At 33.6% G+C, this 21,778-nt stretch overlaps 1 protein-coding gene across 4 annotated transcripts in view; it reads right to left on the bottom strand.

Moving 5' to 3' along the window:
* The window catches only part of FRMD6 (FERM domain containing 6), a 91,344-nt gene that overhangs the window by 51,242 nt on the left and 18,324 nt on the right, over positions 1–21,778 (bottom strand). For 3 of the 4 annotated variants that reach the window (XM_074290537.1, XM_074290540.1, XM_074290538.1), the window contains one exon: positions 6,178–6,425. The exons of the other annotated variant lie outside the window; for it this stretch is intronic. In XM_074290537.1, the coding sequence (XP_074146638.1) occupies positions 6,178–6,276 (99 nt within the window). In that variant the 5' untranslated portion in view covers positions 6,277–6,425. The remainder of the gene's footprint in view (positions 1–6,177; positions 6,426–21,778) is intronic. 4 annotated transcript variants of the gene reach the window in all.

Below are 21,778 nucleotides of genomic sequence, written 5' to 3'. Positions count from 1 at the left end.
GATAGAAAAGATCATATTCAGAGGAAGATAATTAAACTAAAAACTCCACTCCTTTTTCAATGAGAAATGTCAAATAGCCCCACTACAAAGAGTTCTTAGAAGAACTCTAAAAGGACTTTAAAAATCAGCAACACTAAAAACAATTCAACTATGATGGAACTACAATCTATAATAAGAAATGCACAGGATTTATCAAAGGCTACAATAAAAATTCACAGGTTCTGTAATATTATATAATAACAATCAAAATAAATAGCGCTGTGCCTAAAAATACTATATGCAGCAAAATTAAAGACGATGTTGAATGGGGGAAAAAAAAACAATATTCAATGAGCTATTAGATTTTTCAGGATTTTGTTTCAAACAAATCCGAACTCAAAAGAAAACTTAACATATAAAAGCCAAAAATTTCAAGAGATTCAATGAGGACAAACTGTTTATGTTTTATGTGTGGAAATGTAAGTGATATGTCTAAGATGTCAATAGTCCAGATGAGGATGATGTGACTTAAAACAGCAAAACTCTCTAGGAAAAGGTAAAAATAGTAATTATGCAATATGAATAAGATGCAGAGGAAGAAGTAACACAGAAAATATTACATAGTGGAGGAGGGCTAGTAGTTCTGAAAAGTACTCATACTGGAAATGGGTTAAAGAGGGAGCAATACATACAGAAAGCAAGAAAAGATACAACACTGCAAAATCTATAAAGAAATAATCAGGTGCAGAAAAAGCATTTGACAAAATCCAACATCCATTCCTACTAAAAACACTTGAGAGTATAGGAATAAATTCCTCAAAATAATCAAGAGCATATATTTAAAACCATCAGTAAACATCATATGTAATGTAACTGGAACCTTTCCCAGTAAGATCAGGAGTGAAAAAAGGTTGCCCACTATTACCATTACTATTCAACATTGTATTAGAAACGCTAGCCTCGGCAATAAGAGTCAAGAAAGAGATTAAAGGAATTAGAGTAGGTAATGAGGAAACTAAACTATCACTCTTTGCAGATGATATGATGGTATACTTAGAGAACCCCAAAAGATTCTGCTAAAAAGCTATTAGAAATAATTCATAATTAAAGTTGCAGGATACAAAATAAATCCATATAAATCCTCAGCATTTTTATACATCACCAACCAAATCCAACATCAAGAGATAAAAAGAGAAATTCCATTCAAAATAACTGTCGATAGTATAAAATATCTGGGAATCTAAATACCAAAGGAAAGTCAGGAATTATATGAACAAAATTACAAAACACTTGCCACAAAAATAAAGTCAGATTTAAATAATTGGAAAATATTAAGTGCTCTTGGATAGGGTGAGCGAATATAATAAAGATGACAATACTCCCTAAAGTAATCTATTTATTTAGTGCTATACCAATCAGACTTCCAAGAAACTATTTTAATGACCTAGAAAAAATAACAACAAAATTCATATGGAAGAACAAAAGGTCGAGAATTTCAAGGGAATTAATGAAAAAAAAAAAATCAAATGAAGGTGGCCTAGCTGTACCTGATCTAAAATTATATTATAAAGTAGCAGTCACCAAAACCATTTGGTATTGGCTAAGAAATAGACTAGTTGATCAGTGGAATAGGTTAGGTTCACAGGACAAAATAGTGAACAACTATAGCAATCTAGTGTTTGACAAACCCAAAGATCCCAACTTTTGGGATAAGAATTCATTATTTGACAAAAATTGCTGGGAAAACTGGAAATTAGTATGGCAGAAACTAGGCATGGGCCCACACTTAACACCACATACTAAGATAAGATCAAAATGGGTCCATGATTTAGGCATTAAAGAACAAAATCATAAATAAATTAGAGGATCATAGGATAGTTTACCTCTCAGACTTGTGGAGGAGGAAGGAATTTGTGACCACAGGAGAACTAGAGATAATCATTGATCACAAAATAGAAAATTTTGATTACATCAAGTTAAAAAGTTTTTATGCAAACAAAACTAATGCAAACAAGATTAAAAGGGAAGTAACAAATTGGGAATACATTTTTACAGTTAAAAGTTCTGATAAAGGCCTCATATCCAAAATATACAGAGAATTGACTCTAATTTATAAGAAATCAAGCCCTTCTCCAATTGATAAATGGTCAAAAGATATGAACAGACAAATTTCAGATGATGAAATTGAAACTACTTCCACTCCTATGAAAGAATGTTCCAAATCACTATTGATCAGAGGAATGCAAAAGACAACTCTGAGATACCACTACACACCTGTCAGATTGGCTAAGATGACAGGAAAAAATAATGATAAATGTTGGAGGGGATGTGGGAAAACTGGGACACTGATGCATTGTTGATGGAGTTGTGAAAGAATCCAACCATTCTGGAGAGCAATCTGGAATTATGCCCAAAAAGTGATCAAACTGTACTGCTAGATCAAACTTTGATCTAGCAGTGCTACTACTGGGCTTATATCCCAAAGAAATACTAAAGAAGGGAAAGGGACCTGTATGTGCCAAAATGTTTGTGGCAGCCCTTTTTGTAGTGGCTAGAAACTGGAAAATGAATGGATGTCCATCAATTGGAGAATGGTTGGGTAAATTATGGCATATGAATGTTATGGAATATTATTATTCTGTATGAAATAACCAGCAGGATGACTACAGAGAGGCTTGGAGAGACTTATATGAACTGATGCTGAGTGAAATGAGCAGAACCAGGAGATCATTATACACTTCAACAACAATACTGTATGAGGATGTATTCTGAGTGGATATCTTCAACAAAGAGAAGATCTAACTCAGATCCAATTGATCAATGATGGACAAAATCAGCTACACCCAGAGAAGAAACACTGGGAAATGAGTATTAACTGTTTGCATTTTTGTTTTTCTTCCCAGGTTATTTTTACCTTCTGAATCCAGTTCTTCCTTCAACAACAACAACAACAACAACAACAACAAAAATTTGGTTCTGCACACATATATTGTATCTAGGATATACTATAACATATTTAATATGTATGGGAATGCCTGCCATCTAGGGGAGGGAGTGGAGGGAAGGAGGGGAAAATTCAGAACAGAAGGGAGTGCAAGGGATAATGTTGTGGGAAAAAAAATTACCTATGCATATGTACTGTCAAAAAAAAAAGTTACAATTATAAAATTAAAAAAAAAAAAGAAATAATCAGGGATAGAATAGGACAATGTGGAGTATAGAAGAATGTAGATTTAAGGCAGAGTTACAAGGTATGTAGATTAATGGGAAAAATACAAACAGGGAGGGAAAGAGTGACACAAGTAGGATAAGATGGGATTTAGAAGAGTGTTTAGATTAATGGGAATGTGGAATAGGGTATGTAGATTAATAGGAGTGGGGATAGAGAAGAAGAGAAAGGGTGAGAAAGAGAAAATAAGAGAGAGATCTATGGGAGGTAAAGAGGGTAAACAGCAGGGAGGTTAAGTTCACAGGTAGAAGTAAAGTAAAAGAATTAGAAGGGTTGAAAAATAAGAGACACAAAAAATATAACAGCCATCGGAAGGAGAATTTACTAGGAAAAAAAAGTCAGAGTAGTAATAATTGTTGATCTTAGACAAAATCAAACTTTTAAAAAATTCAATCAAAAGAAATCTACATTATATATCAGCCATATCAATATTGCTTTAGATGTACGTGCATATGTATGTATATGTGTGTGTACAAATATAATTCATATAATTTGTTTTTTCTTGTCATGATGATCATGCCCAGCATGGCAGAGATTACAACTATATGGAAAATTCCCCCCAAATATTTTTAAACCTTGGGACCAATCCTTATCTAATGGAAGCAGATTATTATCTTGACTACTTAGGTCACTCAATTTGTAATAGTTTATAACATTTCCTCCTGCCCAACCTAAGAAGTCTGTCCAACTTATATGGAACTATTCCTTATTTCACCTAACTTGTGACTCGGATGATATATTATTTTTGCTTATTTTAATTTACATGTCACATTTCAATCAATGGAATTATTCTGTATTTGGAATAGCTGTTCTTGAATGACTGGACATCTAGCCCTATAAAAATAGGGCCCTGAAAGGAGGAGGCATCTCAGATTGTTTTTTATTGAATATGGTTTTATGTTGTACTGTGACATGGCAATGTTCTTTTTTCTTTTTTCATTCTGTATTTAAAATAAATAAAAAATTTACAAAAATAAAACAAATTGAATCACCAAAAATCTAACATATTAATGGAAAAATTTTAAAAGTTAGGAAGGAAAGAAAAATTGAATATTTGGAATTCAAATTATTTTTTTAAAGCATCACTCATCATACATCTGGTATTATTTTAAAAACAGAGTAGTAAGTCAATGAAACAAACCAGACAAGGGAGGACTAGCAATAATGCATTTTGATATCCTGGTTGATAAAACTGAAAATATAAATTACTTAGGAATGAAATATCTATTTTTAAAAAAAAGTCTCTTGGGATAACTGCATCATGAACAAAATTTAACAAAAATGTAGACCAAGATATGCTCTTTCTGAGCAAGTTATCATTTATTAACAGTAATGTGCACAACTATCAATAGCTTTCCTCAGTTTATGCCAAAATAAATATATAACTCATTTTTATAAACAAAGAAGAACAGAACAGAAAATAAATGATTCATTATTGATCTAGCAAATCAGAGAATCAAGGGATCATGATTGGACACATGAAAAAAATTGGGTTTACAAATTCATGTGAGGAAGACCATCATTCTGTCTCTAAGGAATGTTTTTGTAAATTATGTATATAATTATAAAACATTCTAATACCTATATGCATATACATGTGCATATTGGTATTGTTCAGTCACGTCTGACACACCTATATCTATATACATATATATTTATATAATACACCAATACTTGAATGAATGTATGTGTGTATATGTTATTATTGTGTCTAATTCTTTGTGGATCCTGCATGTCAATCTTGGCAAATACACTGGAGTACTTCACCATTTCCTTCTCCAGTGGATTAAGGCAAACAGAACTTATGTGACTTGCCCAAGGTAACAGCAAATAAGTATCTGAGGCAGGATTTGAATTTAGATTTTCCTAACTCCAAGCCTAATCTTGTATAAAGAATAATCTGTAAAGGGGATTAATACCAGAAGCAATGGATTAAAGTTGCAAAGAGGAAAATTTATAATTAATGTCAGCAAAAACTTTCTAACATTATAACTATCCTGAAGTAAAATGTATTGCCTTGAGAGATAGTGGTTAGATTCTTCTTCCCTGGAGGTTTTCAAGCTAAGATTTTTCAAATATGTTAAACAGAGAATTCCTTTTGGTTATAACTTGGACTAGATGACAGCTGAGTTTCCTTCCAACCCTTAAGTTCTGTGGTTATTATATTGCACAAAAAAATGCATTTTTTTACTAGCTGTTTCTCATTTACTACATTGTATATTCCATCCCTTTGCCTTTACATAACCTTGCTTGCATACCTGGAATGTATTCCCAGTTTATCCCTGCCTTTTAGAATCACATATCATAGAATCATAAATATATAGCTGTCAGGGAACTCAAGTGACACATAGCTCAACTCTCTTATGTTAATAGATAAGAAGATTATGTGATTTGCTCAAGGTCCTAGTAAGCATTAGAAGTAGTCATGAGATAGCATTTTTCCTCTGATACCTCTGAAAGAGTTTACCCTCTTTCCTCCAAACCATAGTGCTTCTCCCTGGCTTTCTTTAGACTTAATTCCTGAAATTCTAACAAACAGATCAGATTTGATGCTAAGAAGGAAACTATAAGTAAAAAAAATTCCATGAAATTATAGGGATTGTATAAAGAAAAACAGACAATTTTCCTAGTTATATCTGTTATAAAAGCCATAGTTTTTCATTAAAGAAATATCAGCTTCCCAGAAGGCTTTCTCTTGTTATATACTTTTAAACAAATCTACAAAACATAATACAAAAGTAGAAGTAGAAAAAAACAAAGTGATACCAAGTGGTTTTTTTTCTCTTAATCTTCAATTTCCAAAGCATATATAGAGAGAATATTAACCATATACACTATACTGTGATCCTATAATGTTACCATATTAATAAATATAGTTATCTTTATATACAAACAAAAATTTTTATCAGGAGCTGTGGATGGACAGTAAGACATAATTTATGAACTTCTATAGTGTTAAGTTTACTCACATTTATGATGATATTCAGAGATTTATCATTGGGTAGAAAAATACAAACACTTCTGCGGTCTTGCATGACTCTATTATTATGGAAGTTCAATTTGTTCATTGTATTCCGGGCTTACTTTGCTAGCTTAGAGTTGTGCTCTGAGACCTTGTAGATTTCACAGGTTCAGAGCACACAGAAGCCAAATATTACTCCTCATCACATACTTCACAGGACAGGAAAGATGGCATCTGTCTTCACAAGCATCACAGCTGAAAAGCAAAGGAAGGTACTGGTATAATAGCAAGTTTCACAGTGGGGAATGGAAAGAATTTGAACATAATAATCAATATTATTGACATTTCACAATCACATGATAGAAAGACATGTCATGTGTTTCACTAATTCAGAGTATGCATTCTAATCATCTTGTATTCATAATTATTTACTATATGCAAGACATTATAGTGAATACTAAGACATATAAGATGGCCCCTATCTTCAAGGAACTTAAAATCTAATTGAGTTGTAACTTCAGTAGAGAAGCCCAGGAAAAAACTTATCATGGGCTGTTTTCTAAGGCAGAAAAGGCAAGATTTGAATTAAACTTTCAAGCATGGGCAAGAATTAGGTTGAAAGGAAAAGAGAAGATATTCTAGGCAAAGTGAACAATATAAACATATGTACAGAACAATACACAAAAAATCCCTTTCCCCTTTTGGTTTCAATCAGAAATAAGCCTCCCAAAAGTCAAGTTGACTCAACTGAAGAGACAAGTTTATGATTTTTAACAGGGTATAGTATCCTTGAATCAAAACTGACAACAGGGAGCATCAAGGTTACATTAGCAAGATGACACAATAGTTATTTTTTAAAACTATCCCCTCCCCTCCAAAAAAGAAAATAGTATCAAATCTAGAATAATCTAAGCTAAGCCTTTAAGATAAGAAGACAGAACCAGCACAAGGTTTTTAAAAATACATGAAATAACATTGGGACAACTTGAGGTTCTCATTCTGTGTTCCCAACCCAGCTCTTTATTACTTGTGAAACGTCGTCAACACAAGTAACTTGAAAGGATTATGCTTCAGGACAGAGGGACTTCCTCATACCCCTAAGGACTTGCCTCAACCTGAAACAAATCCATATCTCACAAAAAGACACTAACTCAGTCTATCGATGGGAAGGAAAAGAAATGTAACTGATATAAGGAATAGGAGAAACAGTGAAAAAAACAGTTAGAGGGAAAACAATAGGGATTTATATCCTGTCCCATATCACTTTCTAAAAAGGCTGAGAGGATAGGTCCTTAAGATTTGAGATACAGAATGACTTCTACCAACTTTATAACCTCTTCATAAAGAAATATTTCTAAAATTGTGACACTATAAAAGGAAGTCCATATAAAACAAATTTTTAAACTCAAATCATATTAACACGTAAAATTGTCAAAGATGACAAAAATTAAAATTTATAATTGTTGAAAGGGAGTGCATTAGAATGCTATTGGGAGAGGGGCAGCTAGGTGGCGCAGTGGATAGAGCACCAGCCTTGAATTCAGGAGGACCTGAGTTCAAATCTGGTCTCAGACACTTAACACTTCCTAGCTGTGTGACCCTGGGCAAGTCACTTAACCCCAGCCTCAAAAAAAAAAAAAAAAGAATGCTATTGGGAGAACTGTAAAGTACAAACATTCTGGAAAATAATTTGGAAATACACTCCCAAATTCACTAAACTTAGTATAACCACTGACCCAGTGTTACTATCATTAGGCTTATTATACAACAAAATGATATAAAAAAATATGTGTGAAAAAACATTTATAACAAAACTTTTTGCTTTAGCAACAAACTGGAAAAATGGATGTCCAATAAATTACTTTTCCCCATCTTGACCCTATGGTGAACTGGTTAGATTCTGGTTGAAAAGGACTTCATTAAGTCCCTTGACCCATAATCCTATTACTGATATTGCTCAACCACATCTCAAACCTATACTATTCTCATCATTCATTGCAATTTACCTTACTCATACATCTGAATGAAGATGAAGAAACTCATAAAAGCAATGCTGACTGGGTTCACTACAAAGTTATGTTATAAATATGAACTGAGTAGCCCCTAGAGCAAAGTAATCCTTTTACATCTCCCTATTGACTATTCAAAAACTCCATTGCTCCAACTTCCCTTATTCCATGAAACAAAAAACTTTCCTCATATTTTTAGTGAAAAAAATTGAGGATAGTCCCTATTACATGTAATTTTTGTTCCATCATAATCTGAAAAAGATGCATTTTTGTGTCAAGTGCCATGTATTACTGAGGGGAAAAAAAGTATATTCCTTTTTATCCCCATTCAATTTTTTTTCCCAAAAGTCTATCATGTCTAACTTTTCTAAAATTCTAGTCACCTTTTTTGTTTATTTTTGGGGTTAGATTATCTAATTCTGAGAGAGGGAGCTTGAGACTGCCCACTTTTCCTTCTTTTCCTATAACTCACTTAATTTCTCCTCTAACAATTTAAATGCTACACCATTTGGTGCATATGTTTAGTATTGATGTTACTTCATTGTCTATGGTATTCATTAGCAAGATGTATTTTCCATCTTTATCTCTTTTATTTAGATCTATTTTTGCTTTTGCCTTGTCTGTTATCAGGATTGCCACCCCAGCTTTTTCTTAACTTAAGCATAATATATTCTTCTTCAGCCCTTTATCTTTATTCTGTGTTTATCTCTCTGGTTCACATATGTTTCCTGCAAACAACATATTATAGGGTTCTGGTTTTAAATCGGTTCTGCTATTTGCTTCCATTTTACAGGAGAATTCATCCCATATATATATATTCATAGTTATGATTACCAAGTATGTATTTCCCTCCATCCTATTTTTCTTTCACCTTGTATTCACCTTCTTTCACCCTGTATTCCTTCATCAGAGTTTTGTTTCTGACCCCAGCCTCCCTTAAATCTACCCTCTCTCTTATCACTCTACCTTACCATGTTCCTTTCCTTTCCTCTTTCCTCTCCAACTTCTGCCCTTTCTTCTATCTACTGTGTACCCTTTCTTTCCCCTTTCACTTCACTTCCCTATAGGGTAGGATAAATTCTATAACCACTTGAGTGTGTATGTTATTCCCTCTTTGAGACAAATTGTATGAGACTAAGGTTCAAACAAAGCACATCCCCTTCCCTTCTTTCTCTCTACCATAATAGGTCTTTTGTGCCTCTTTAGGTGATCATATTTACCCCATTTTGCCTCCCCTTTCCTCTTCTCCCAATACAATTCTTTTTTTGTATCCCTTAATTTTTTTTATATTTTATCACATCAAAGTCAAATTGTTGAGGAGTAAATTGTGGCTCTAAGCCAAGATGGATCAGCTCTTCTCCTCCTGGGTCTGATTAACCTCTGTCTTTCCCCAAAGTAACCAAGGACGGGTTTGGTAGCGAATGAATTCGCTACTCAATGCTGTATCAAAACAAAGTCTTTATTGATAGTAAAGGGATAGACAGGCATTTGGCCTCCAGGAAGGCCAAAACTGCCTGGCAAGGGGACACCAGTTGGCAGGCACAAGGCTGGTGTAGACCGAGTGCAAGGATTCCATTTTTTTAGACCTTCCTTTTATACATAACTAGGGTCATCAAAACAACATTTGCACAGAGATGTTATCCAAGAAGTTCCGGAGATATTTGTAAATAAGACAGGAATTTCTCTTAATCATTTATATCTCAAATTATCTCCTTTTACCCCTCCTCAGACAAGAATTTCCTGTTAATTATTTTTATCTTGAACTATCTCTTTTTCCGATCTTATCAAAATCACACCTGCACCTTCTGTCTATATAAACTCCTAACTGCCTTAATAAAAATACAGTTCTCAAGAGTTAGAAGTATTCCTTTCCATGCACAGGTGTAAACAGTTTAAAATTACTGAATAACTTTTTTTTTTTTTCCTTTCTTCTTTATCTTTTAATACTTCTCTTGAGTCTTGTATTTGATTGAATTCTGTGTTCAGTTCTGGTCTTTCCATCAGAAATTTTATTGAATGAATATCCATCTTTTCTCATCAGATTAGGCTCAATTTTGCTAAGTAGTTGAGTCTTGGTTATAATCCACTGCCCTCCATAACATCATATTCTGGACCTTTTAACTTTTAATGTAGAAACTGCTAAATCCTGTGTAATCCTGACCGTGGCTCCTCAATACTTAAATTGTTTCTTTCTAAGAGTGTTCCAAATCACTACTGATCAGAGAAATGGAAATTAAGACAACTCTGAGATATCACTACACACCTGTCAGATTGGCTAAGATGACAGGAAAAAATAATGATGAATGTTGGAGGGGATGTGGGAAAACTGGGACACTGGTGCATTGTTGGTGGAGTTGTGAAAGAATCCGGCCATTCTGGAGAGCAATCTGGAACTATGCCCAAAAAGTTATCAACCTGTGCATACCCTTTGATCCAGCAGTGCTACTACTGGGCTTATATCCCAGAGAAATACTAAAGAGGGGAAAGGGACCTGTATGTGCCAAAATGTTTGTAGCAGCCCTTTTCATAGTGGCTAGAACTGGAAGATGAATGGATGTCCATCAATTGGAGAATGGTTGGGTAAATTATGTTATATAAAGGCTATGGAATATTATTGCTCTGTAAGAAATGACCAGCAGGATGAATTCAGAAAGGCTTGGAGAGACTTGCATGAACTGATGCTGAGTGAAATGAGCAGAACCAGAAGATCACTATACACTTCAACAACAATATTGTATGAAGATGTATTCTGATGGAAGTGGATATCTTCAACATAGAGAAGATACAACTCACTTCAATAATGGACAGAAACAACTACACCCAGAGAAGGAACACTGGGAATTGAATGTAAAATATTAGCACTACTGTCTATCTACCCAGGGTACTTATACCTTCAGAATCCAATACTTAATGTGCAACAAGAAAATTGGATTTACACACATATATTGTATCTAGGTTATACTGTAACACATGTAAAATGTATGAGATTGTCTGTCATCTAGGGGAGGGAGTAGAGGGAGGGAGGGGAAAATCTGGAAAAATGAATACAAGGGATAATGTTATAAAAAAATTACTCATGCATATATACTGTCAAAAAATGTATAATTATAAAATTAATTTTAAAAATTGTTTCTTTCTAGCTGTTAGAATATTCTCTCCTTGATCTGATAATTTTGGCCTTTGGCTACAATATTCCTTGGAGTTTTCATTTTGGAATCTATTTCAGGATATTTGCAGGAGGTAATTCTTTTAATGACTATTTTACCCTTGGGTCTATGATATCAGGGTATTAGTTGGTAATTCTTGAAAGATGGATATTGTCCAAGTTGTTGTTGTTGTTGTTGTTGTTTTTAATCAAAAAAAAAAAATCATGTCTTTCAGATAGTCCAGAAAAATCTTAAATTATTTCTTGGATCCAGGTTGATTGTTTTTCAGTAGGTTATTTTGTATTTTCTTTTTTTTTTTCATTTTTATGATTTTGTTTAACTGATTCTTAATGTCTCATAGTCATTAGCTTCCCCTTTGACCAGCACAAAGGTGGAAAATGAATCTGTCTCCTCCTCCTCGAGTGGGCTTGTGTATCTGGCCCTGAGAGCTTCTTGCTTATATGCTGTACACTGAGTACACACCAATCATTTCATCACTAGGAAACCATTATTTGTTGTAGGATTAAATCAATGCTAAACTAGATTTAACTGTTGTCTCAATTCCACTTAGTATCTTGTTTCAAATTCTGGCCCATAACATCTCCTTGTAGGATCGGATCAATCATACTGAACCATGCTAAATTAGATAATTATTGTCTGTATCAATTCCATTGTATTAGTACCTTGTAAGAATCCTAAGAGATTATTCCAGGGAAACTAGGGGAATTCAACAGTTTGAGATGGTGAAAAAGAAAAAAGAAGCAACTGCAGAAAAAGACAACCAAGATGGTAGACATTTTTGATGGGGACTAAGATAAGCAATGAATACCTTTTTGCACACTGCTCCTCTGTTCAAAAGAAAATGTCCCCCAGCCCATTTGCCATAACCTAGCCGGCCTCTGCATCTGGCCCACGGGCCGTAGTTTGAGAACCCCTGCTATATATTTTGGAAATGAGGCCTTTATCAGAACCTTTAACTGTAAAAATATTTTCCCAATTTGTTACTTCCCTTCTAAATCTTGTTTGCATTAGTTTTGTTTGTACAAAAGTTTTTTAATTTGGTGTAATCAAAATTTTCTATTTTGTGATCAGTAATGATCTCTAGTTCTCCTTTGGTCATAAATTCCTTCCTGCCCTGGAACTGAAGTCAGAGACTGCTTTCCTGCAAGTGCAACAGCCAAAAGGGTCTCCCTGCCTCTCACTATTTTGATAATCTGGATACCCAAATAAATTCTACTAGTCTGAATTATCCAGTCTCTGACTTCAGTTCCAGGGCAGGATTACAACTTGTTTACATTAATAACTGTTAAAAAATACAAAATAAAACACACACACACACACACACACACACACACACACATACACAAATAAAAAATAAAATTGAGTAAGCTAAGGAGAAAGAACCTAATCATACAGTTACTATGGAGATAGAGAAGATCTGGGTTCATATTCAGAGGAAGATAATGGATCTGGTCTCCATAACAAAAAGATTTTTAAAAATTAGGGGAAAAAAAAGAAAAAGCAATGCAAGAAAATCAAGAAATTTTTGAAAAGAAAGTCAGCCAATAGGAAATAAAGAATCAAAAATTTAAGGAAGAAAGTAATTCCTTGTGTGTGGGGTAAGCAAGAAGCCCTGACCTTGAAGAAATTAAACTTTTTATGTAGTTACCTCTAATCAACCCATTATCACCGCACCTGCCATTTAAAGGAATAGTAACCACAAGAGCCAATCTAGACTAAAAGCTTTGCGTAAAGGGATTTTGAGGGCAGCTAGGTGGTGCAGTGGATAGAGCACCAGCCTTGAATTCAGGAGGACCCGAGTTCAAATCTGGTCTCAGACACTTAACACTTCCTAGTTGTGTGACCCTGGGCAAGTCACATAACCCCAGCCTCAAAAAAAAAAAAAAAAAGGGATTTGGGGGAGGTATTGGGTAGTGCTTGCTTATTTAACTGGGCTCTTTGCTTCTGTAGTTCAGCCTCCTCCTTCTGGACTTCCCAGAGGTAAGGACTGCCTGCTACCAGTGAAATTCTAATAAAAACTTTCTACCTTCACTTTGAAAGATCTCTGAATAGTTAATTTGGGTTAGGGTCTCTGTATCCCACACACTTGAAAACTAAAATTGGGAACAGGAAAACTAATGATGTTTCTAAGTTACCAATAGTTAATTTGGGTTAGGGTCTCTGTATCCCACACACTTGAAAACTAAAATCAAAAGAATGAAAAAATAGAAGAGAAAATGAAAAATCTCATCAGAAAAACAACTGATCTGGGAACATATCAAGGAAAAATAACATAAGAATAGTTGGACTACCTGAAAAATATGATTAGTGGACCTTGATAGGAGCCAAGATGTCAGCGAGTATATAGGTCTTTGAGCTCTTTCTGGTTTCCCTCAAAATCAATACCAGATCAAGCCTCTGAACAGGTTTTGGAGTGACAGAACCCACAAATATTTGGAGTGTAAAAAATTTCCAGGAGAAGATATCTTGGAAGGATTTCAGAAAAGGTCTGTCTCAACTAGGCAGGGGGGGCATGGCCCAGCAAAGGTGCAGGCCCAGAGTGGAAAGTCCCCATGTGAGGAGTCTAGTGGTAGGCTCTTAGCCAAAATACAATAGTGATGGCTACTCTGTCCTGGTTCAAAAGCCAATGGATCAAAAGACTAGCAAGGAAACCTCCAAGGTAAATCCAGAAAACAAATAATGAACTCCTGAACTCTAGAATAACAAGTGGAGTCAAGCCCACCCTGCATGGGTACACCCCTAAGATGGTGTAAAATCTCTGTCTCTGTCATCCAGCAGAGGAAGCATAGAACAATCTTCCCTTTGCACCAAAAGCAGACTTTCACCTTCAAAAATGAGCAAAAAAGCAAAAAGAGCTTTGACCATAGATATCTATTATGGAGATTATGTGAAGAACAGACCTCAAACCCTGAGGACACTAAAGGGCACCTCACCTCCAGATGAAGCTTCAAAGGGTAATATGAGTTGGTTTCCAACTCAACAGGCTTTCTTGGAAGAATTCAAAAAAGACCTTGAAAAAGAAGTTAGAAGAAAAATGGGAAAAAGAAAAGAGAGATCTGGAAAAGGAAACACAGAAATTGTCTGAAGAAAACAAGTCCTTTAAAAATACATTTGGCAAAATGGAAAAAGAAAACAATTGGAAAAAGAGAATTGGTGAATTGGAAAAAGAGAACAACTCCCTAAAATATAGAATTAGTGAAATAGAAAAAAAAAAGTCCAATTAAAAAAGAAAACTCATTTAAAAGTTCAATTGACCAAATTCAAAAAAAGGTAACAAAAGTTAACAAAAATTCACTAAAAATTAGAACTGAATAAATGGAAATGAATGAGAAATACAGAACTAGTCAAACAACACCCCCACCCCCCCAAAAAAAAATCCAGGCTAGAAATCTAAAAATTATTGGACTACCTGAAAACCATGATGAAAAAAAAAAGTCTAGATAACATCTTTCAAGAAATCATCAAGGAAAACTGCCCTGATGTCCTAGAACAAGAGGGTAAACTAGCCATTGAAAGAATCCACAAGGGGCAGGTAGTTGGTGTAGTAGATAGAATACCAGCCCTGAAGTCAGAAAGACCTGAGTTCAAATCTGGCCTCAGACACTTAACATTTCTTGGCTATGTGACCCTGGGCAAGTCACAACTCTTAAGTGACTTCTTTTTTTTTTTTTTTTTCTTTAACAAAAAAAGAAAGAAAGAAAGAATCCACTGATCACCTCCTGAAAGAAACTCCAAAATGAAAACTCTGAAGAATATTGTAGCTAAACTCCAGAATTATCAGATCAAGGAGAAAATACTGCAAAGCAGCCAGAAAGAAACAATTCAAATATAAAGGAGTTACAGTCAAAATTACCCAGGTCCTGGCAACTTTCACCTTAAATGATTGAGGGGCCTGGAATATGATATTCTGGAGGCCAAAGAAGCTTGGACTGCATCCAAGAATCAACTACCCAGCGAAACTAAGCATTACCTTTCTGGGAAAAAGGACATTCAATGAAACAGGAGATTTTCCATTATTTCTGATGAAAAAACCAGAACTGAACAAATAAAAAAATCTGGTCTTCAAATACAGAACTCAAGAAAAGCCTAAAAAGGTAAAAAGGGAAGAAGAAAAAAAAAAAGCTATGTTTTTAAAAGGTTAAAATGTTTATATCCCTACATGGGAAGATATGTGTAACTCTTGAGAACTGTATCTTTGTTATAGCTATTCTTAGAGGGTATAGGTATAATTTGATTTCATTGTGATGATATAAAAAAGAAACTAGTGGTGGAAAAGGAATTGTACTGGAAAGAGGATGAAAGGGGAGGTAAAATGGGATGAATTACATCACATGAAGAGGTAAAAAAGATTTATTACAATTGAGGGAAAGAAGGAAGGTAGATGAGCATTATTTGATGCTTAATCTCATTGGATTTGGCTCAAAGAGAGAATATTTAGTTTGAGATAGAAACTTGTCTTACCCTTTAGGGAAGTAGGAGGGGAAATAGAACAGAAATAGAAGGGGAAAGAGATAAGAAAGAGGGAAAGGCAGATTGAGGGAGGTGGTAGTCAGAAACAAAACACTGGTGAATAGAGAAAGGGAGAAAGGAAAGAGAAAAGTATAACCTGAGAAAAACAGATGGCAGGAAATATATGGTTAGTAATTTTAACTCTGAATGTGAATGGGATGAATTCTCCCATAAAAGAGAAGTGGATTGCAGACAGGAATAAAAAAGCCAGAATCCTACAGTATGTGGTTTATAAGAAACATATTTAAAGCAGAGAGATACATACAGAGTAAAAGTAAAAAGCTGGAGTAAATCTATTATGCTTCAGCTGAAATTAAATAATATATATACATCAAGGATAGTGATCCTGATCTCAGATTAAGCAAAAGCAAAAAGAGATCTAATTAAAAGAGAGAAAGAAGGAAACTACATCTTGCTAAAGGCTACCACAGATAATGAAGTAATATCAATACTAAACATATATGCACCAAATAGTATAGCATCTAAATTCCTAGAGAAGTTAAGAGAATTGCAAGAAGAAACAGATAGCAAAACTATACTAGGGATCTCAATCTCCTTCTCTCAGAACTACATAAACCTAACTACAAAATAAACAAGAAAGAAGTTAAGTAGGTAAACAGAATTTTAAAAAACTTTAGTAATGGAGAAAATTAAATGGGGAAAAAATGGAATATACTTATTTTCCTCGGTGGTACATGGAACCTACACAAAAATTAGCCATGTATCAGGAAACAAAAACCTCAAAATCAAATGCAGAAAGGAAGAAATAGTAAATACATCTTTTTCAGATTATGATGCAATAAAAATTACATGTAATAAAGGGACAGGAAAAAAGATACAACATTAATTGGAAACTAAATCTAATCAATCCTAAAGAATGAGTGAGTGAAAAAACAAATCATAGAAATAATTGATCATTTCATCCAAGAGAATGACAATGAGACAACATGCCAAAATTTATGGGATGTAACCAAAGCTGTTCTTAGAAGAAATTTTGTATCTTTAGATGATTACTTGAAAAAAAATAGCAAAAGAGAAGATCAATGAATTGGATATGCAACCAAAAAAAGATAGAAAAAGAATAAATTTTTAAATGCCAATTAAATATCAAACTTGAAATTTGAAAAATAAGAGATTAATAAAATTTAAAGTAAGAAAACTACTAAACTAATAAACAATACTAAGAGGTGATTTTATTTTTTTATGTGTGTGTACATATTTATTCAATTACAGCCATATCATATTCATTATTTACAGTTTCTCAATCATCTGTAATGTTATGCAGTCAAAGTTGTGTTTGGTAAATATTTAACAAGATTTCAGGAGTGAAGGGGAAATTCTAACTACAACACTGTTTTCATTTTATTAATTATAATTACATTCACTTTCTAAAATCTAGACAATTAGCAAAACAATAAATTAAGTCCTGATTTAAGCCTTTGCTAATTTCTCAAGAGTGGATGTTCCATGAAAAATTTAACAATTAACTCTGAAGAGAGTTCAAGCTGGCCCAAGCATCCCCCAAAGACAATGGAAAGAACACTGGAATTAAAGTCAGGGCTCAAATCTTAGCTCTGCTATTTTACTATCTGATGTTACAAAAATTGTTTCATCTTCTTATTTCTTGGTTTCCTTATCAATGAAACATGAGGCTTAATCTGTTTTGGGTTTTTTTTTTGTTTTGTTTTGTTTTGTTTTGTTTTGTTTTTTAGTGATAGACTATTTATTTATTTATCCCCCTCCCAGTTTTTATTATTATTATAGCTTTTTATTTACAAAACATAAGAATTGGTAGTTTCAAAACTAACCCTTGCAAAAGCTTCTGTGCCAAATTTTTCCCTCCTTCCCCCCACCCTCTCCCCTAGAAGACAATTAGTCTAATACATATTATATATGTTAAAGTATATGCTAAATTCAATATACTTATACATATTTATATATTTATCTTGCTGTACAAGAAAAATCAGATCTATAAAGAAAGAAAAGAACCTGAGAAGGAAAACAAAAATGCAAGCAAACAATAACAGAAAGAGTGAAAATGCTATGTTGTGGGGTGTAGATGACTCTCTTCATTACTGAACAATCAGAACTGGTTCAAATCATTTCATTGTTGAAAACAGTGAAATCTTTACAATTGATCTTTGTGTATAGGCTGGTTGTTGCCATGTATAATGATCTCCTGGTTCTGCTCATTCCACTTAGCATCAATTCATGTAATTCTCTCCAGGCCTCTCTGAAATCATCCTGTTGGTAATTTCTTACAGAACAATAACATTCCATAACATTCATATACCACAGTTTATTCAGCCATTCTCCAGTTGATGGGCAACCATTTAGTTTCCAGTTTCTAGCCACTACAAAAAGGGCTGCCACAAACATTTTTGCACATATGGGTCACTTTCCCTTCTTTAAGATATCTTTGGGATATAAGCTCAATAGTAACACTGCTGGATCAAGGGGTATGCACAGTTTGATTGATAACTTTTTGAGCATAATTCCAAACTAAAGAGGTGGTTTTATTTAAAAAACAACAACAACAATAATAACAACAACAACAAAACAGATAAACCTTTAACTTGATTATTAACTTGATTTAGTTAACAGATTTATTGGCATACAGTCAGGCAAAATAGCTCCGAATAATTGCTTTAAATTAAATCTGATAATCTAACTGAAATGGATGAATACTGGATTGCCCAGAATAGCAGAAGAGGAAATTTAAAAAAAGAAATATAACAAGCAATTAATCAACTCTCTAAGAAAAAAATCTCCAAAGCCAGATGGATTTACCAAATTTTGCCAAACATTTAAAGAACAATTAATTCCAATACTATATAAACTATTTTGAAAAACAGGTAAAGAAGGAGTCCTATCAAATTCCTTTTATGACACAGATATAATGCTGATAACTAAGCCAGGTAGAATGAAAACAGAGAAAGAAAATTGTAGGCCAATTTCCCTAATGAACATTGATGCAAAAATTTTAAATAAAATTTCAGCAAAGAGATTATAGAAAGTCATCCCCAGGATAATACTCCAAGTAGGATTTATAACAGTAATGCTGGGCTGGTTCAATATTAGGAAAACCATTAGCATAATTTGAGTATATCAATAACCAAACTAACAGAAACCATATGATTATCTCACTAGATGCAGAAAAAGTATTTGACAAAATCCCAATACCCACTGCTAATAAAATTATTAGAGAGCATAAGAATAAATGGAGTCTTACCTTAAAATAATCAGTTACATCTATCCAAAAATCATCAGCAAATATCATATGTAATGGCGATAAACTAGAACCAATTCCCAATTAAGATTGGAGTGAAATAAAGTTGCCCAATATCACCATTACTATTTAATATTATATTAGAAATGTTACCTTTAGCAATAAGAAAACAAAAAAAAAAAAATCAAAAGAATTAGAATAGGCAATTAGAGTAGTAATGAGGACACAAAATTATCACTCTCTGGAGATGATATGATGAGAATCCTAGAGAACCAATTTAAAAACTACTAGAAACAATTAACTTTATCAGAATTGCAGGATATAAAATAAATTCACATAAATCATCAGCATTTCTATATGTTACCAGCAAAGTCCAGCAGGAAGAGATAGAAAGAGAAATTCCATTTAAAGTAACTGTAACTAATATAAAATATTTGGGAATCTGTTTGCCAAGGAATTATATGGAAAAAATTGCAAAATACTTTTTTTTTTTTTTTTTTGATGAGGAAATTAGGGTTAAGTGACTTGCCCAGGGTCACACAGCTAGGAAGTATTAAGTGTCTGAGACCAGATTTGAACTCTGGTCCTCCTGACTGCAGGACTGGTGCTCTATCCACTTACAAAACACTTTTCACACAAATAAAGTTAGATCTAAACAATTGGAAATTGTTTGGATAGGCAGAGCTAGCAAAAATGACAATTCTACCTTAATTAACCTACTTATTCAGTATCAGAACCAAACTACCAAGAAATTACAGTTAAAAAAAATAATAATCTGGAAGAATAAAAGATCAAGAATTTCAAAGCAGTCAATGAAAAAACAGTATTTAAGCAGAATTTAAGTATTAAGGCACTAACACCTAATATCGTATACCAAGATAAGGTCAAAAGGAACTCATGATTTAGATATAGTGATACTATAAGTCAATTAGGAGAACAAAGAATAGTTTACCTCTCATATCTGTGGAGAAGGAAGGAAATTATGGCCAAAGTAGAACTAGAGAACATTATGAAATGCAACATAGATAATTTTGATCATATTAAATAAAAAAGTTTTTGTGCAAACAAAACCAATGCAGCCAAGATTAGAAGGGAAACAGAAAACTGACGGGAAGGGTTCTGAAAAAGGCCTCATTTCTAAAATATATAAAGAATTGACTCAAATTTATAAGAATACAAAGCCATTCAGACAATTTTCAGATGAAAAAATTAAAAACATTTCTATTCATATAAAAAATGCTCTAAACCACTACTGATTAGAGAAATGCAAATTAAGACAACTTACCACTTCATACCTCTCAGGCTGGCTAAGATGATAGGAAAAGATATTGATAAATGTTGGATATGTGGGAAAACTGGGACACTAATACATTGTTGGTGGAGTTGTGAATTGATCCAACAATTCTAGAGAGCAATTTGGAACTATACCCAAAGGGCTATCAAACTGTGCATACCTTCTGATCCAGCAGTGTCTCTACTGGGTCTATATCCCAGAGATACAGGTGAAAAAGGGAAAGGGACCCATATGTACAAAAATGTTTGTAGCAGCCTTTTTTGTAGTAGCAAGGAACTAGAAACTGAGTGGATGCACAACAGTTGAGGAATGGCTATAAGTTTGGCATATGAATGTTATGGAATATTATTGTTCTATAAGAACAGAATTATTTCAGAAATGGTACCTGGAGAAACTTACATGAACTGATGCTTAATGAAGCGAGAATTAAGAGAACATTGTGCACAGCAACAAGAAGATTATAAGATGATCAACTGTAATGGACATAGCTCTTTTCACCATGAGATGATTCAGGCCAATTCCAATAGACTTGTAATATCCAAAATGAGAACTGTGGGAACTGAATGTGATTCACAACATAGAATTTTCATCTTTTTTTTTTATTGTTGTTTGCTTGCTTTTTTGTTTTCTCATTTTTTTCTTTTTTGATCTGATCTGATAAATATGGAAATACGTATAGAAAAACTGCACGTTTAACATATATTGGATTAGTTGCTCTCTAGGGGAGGGGATGGAGGAAGGATGGGAGGAAAATCTGGAACGCAAGGTTTTGCAAAGATGAATGTTGAAAACTATCTTTACATACATTTTGAAAATAAGAAGCTATTTTTAAAAAAAGAATCAAGAGGTTGAAGGGAGCTACAGATATGGACATTTTATGCACTGTTTGATGAGATCATTATTGTTACTTATGTTTAATTTAGTTTTACTTTATTACAAGGGATCTTTCAATGTGAAAATGTGATATAAAAATAAAACATATCAACAATACTTTTTTAAAAATAAAATTAGATATTATGCAATGTGTGAGATGATGAAGTTCTCTCAAGGTTAAAAAGATATTTATGTTAGGAAACCATCTCTCATTTTGAAGAGCTTAGAATGTCCTAATCTTGTCTTGTAAATCATTGTTTTTGACAGCTAAAGTACATCCTGACCACAAAATCATACTTCCTCTAGCCAGAACTAAAAAAGTATAAAAACCTCCAGACTAGAAGGAAAGGGGGTCATCAATCACCTCATCATCTGGTAAAACATGTTGTAAAAAAACATTGTTTTCTTTGCTTTTGTGCTGGGGTGAATAGACTATATTCAGTAAATAGACTGTACCTTCTGAGACCCAGAAAATGGGTCAAAGGGGAAGAAGGGAGGAGGGAGTTTATGGTTAGGGTCTATATAAT

Source organism: Sminthopsis crassicaudata, chromosome 2, assembly GCF_048593235.1.
Source record: "Sminthopsis crassicaudata isolate SCR6 chromosome 2, ASM4859323v1, whole genome shotgun sequence".
Classification (NCBI taxonomy): Eukaryota; Metazoa; Chordata; class Mammalia; order Dasyuromorphia; family Dasyuridae; genus Sminthopsis; species Sminthopsis crassicaudata.
Note: the sequence above shows the minus strand (reverse complement) of the source record. Positions and strands in the feature narration are given on the sequence as shown.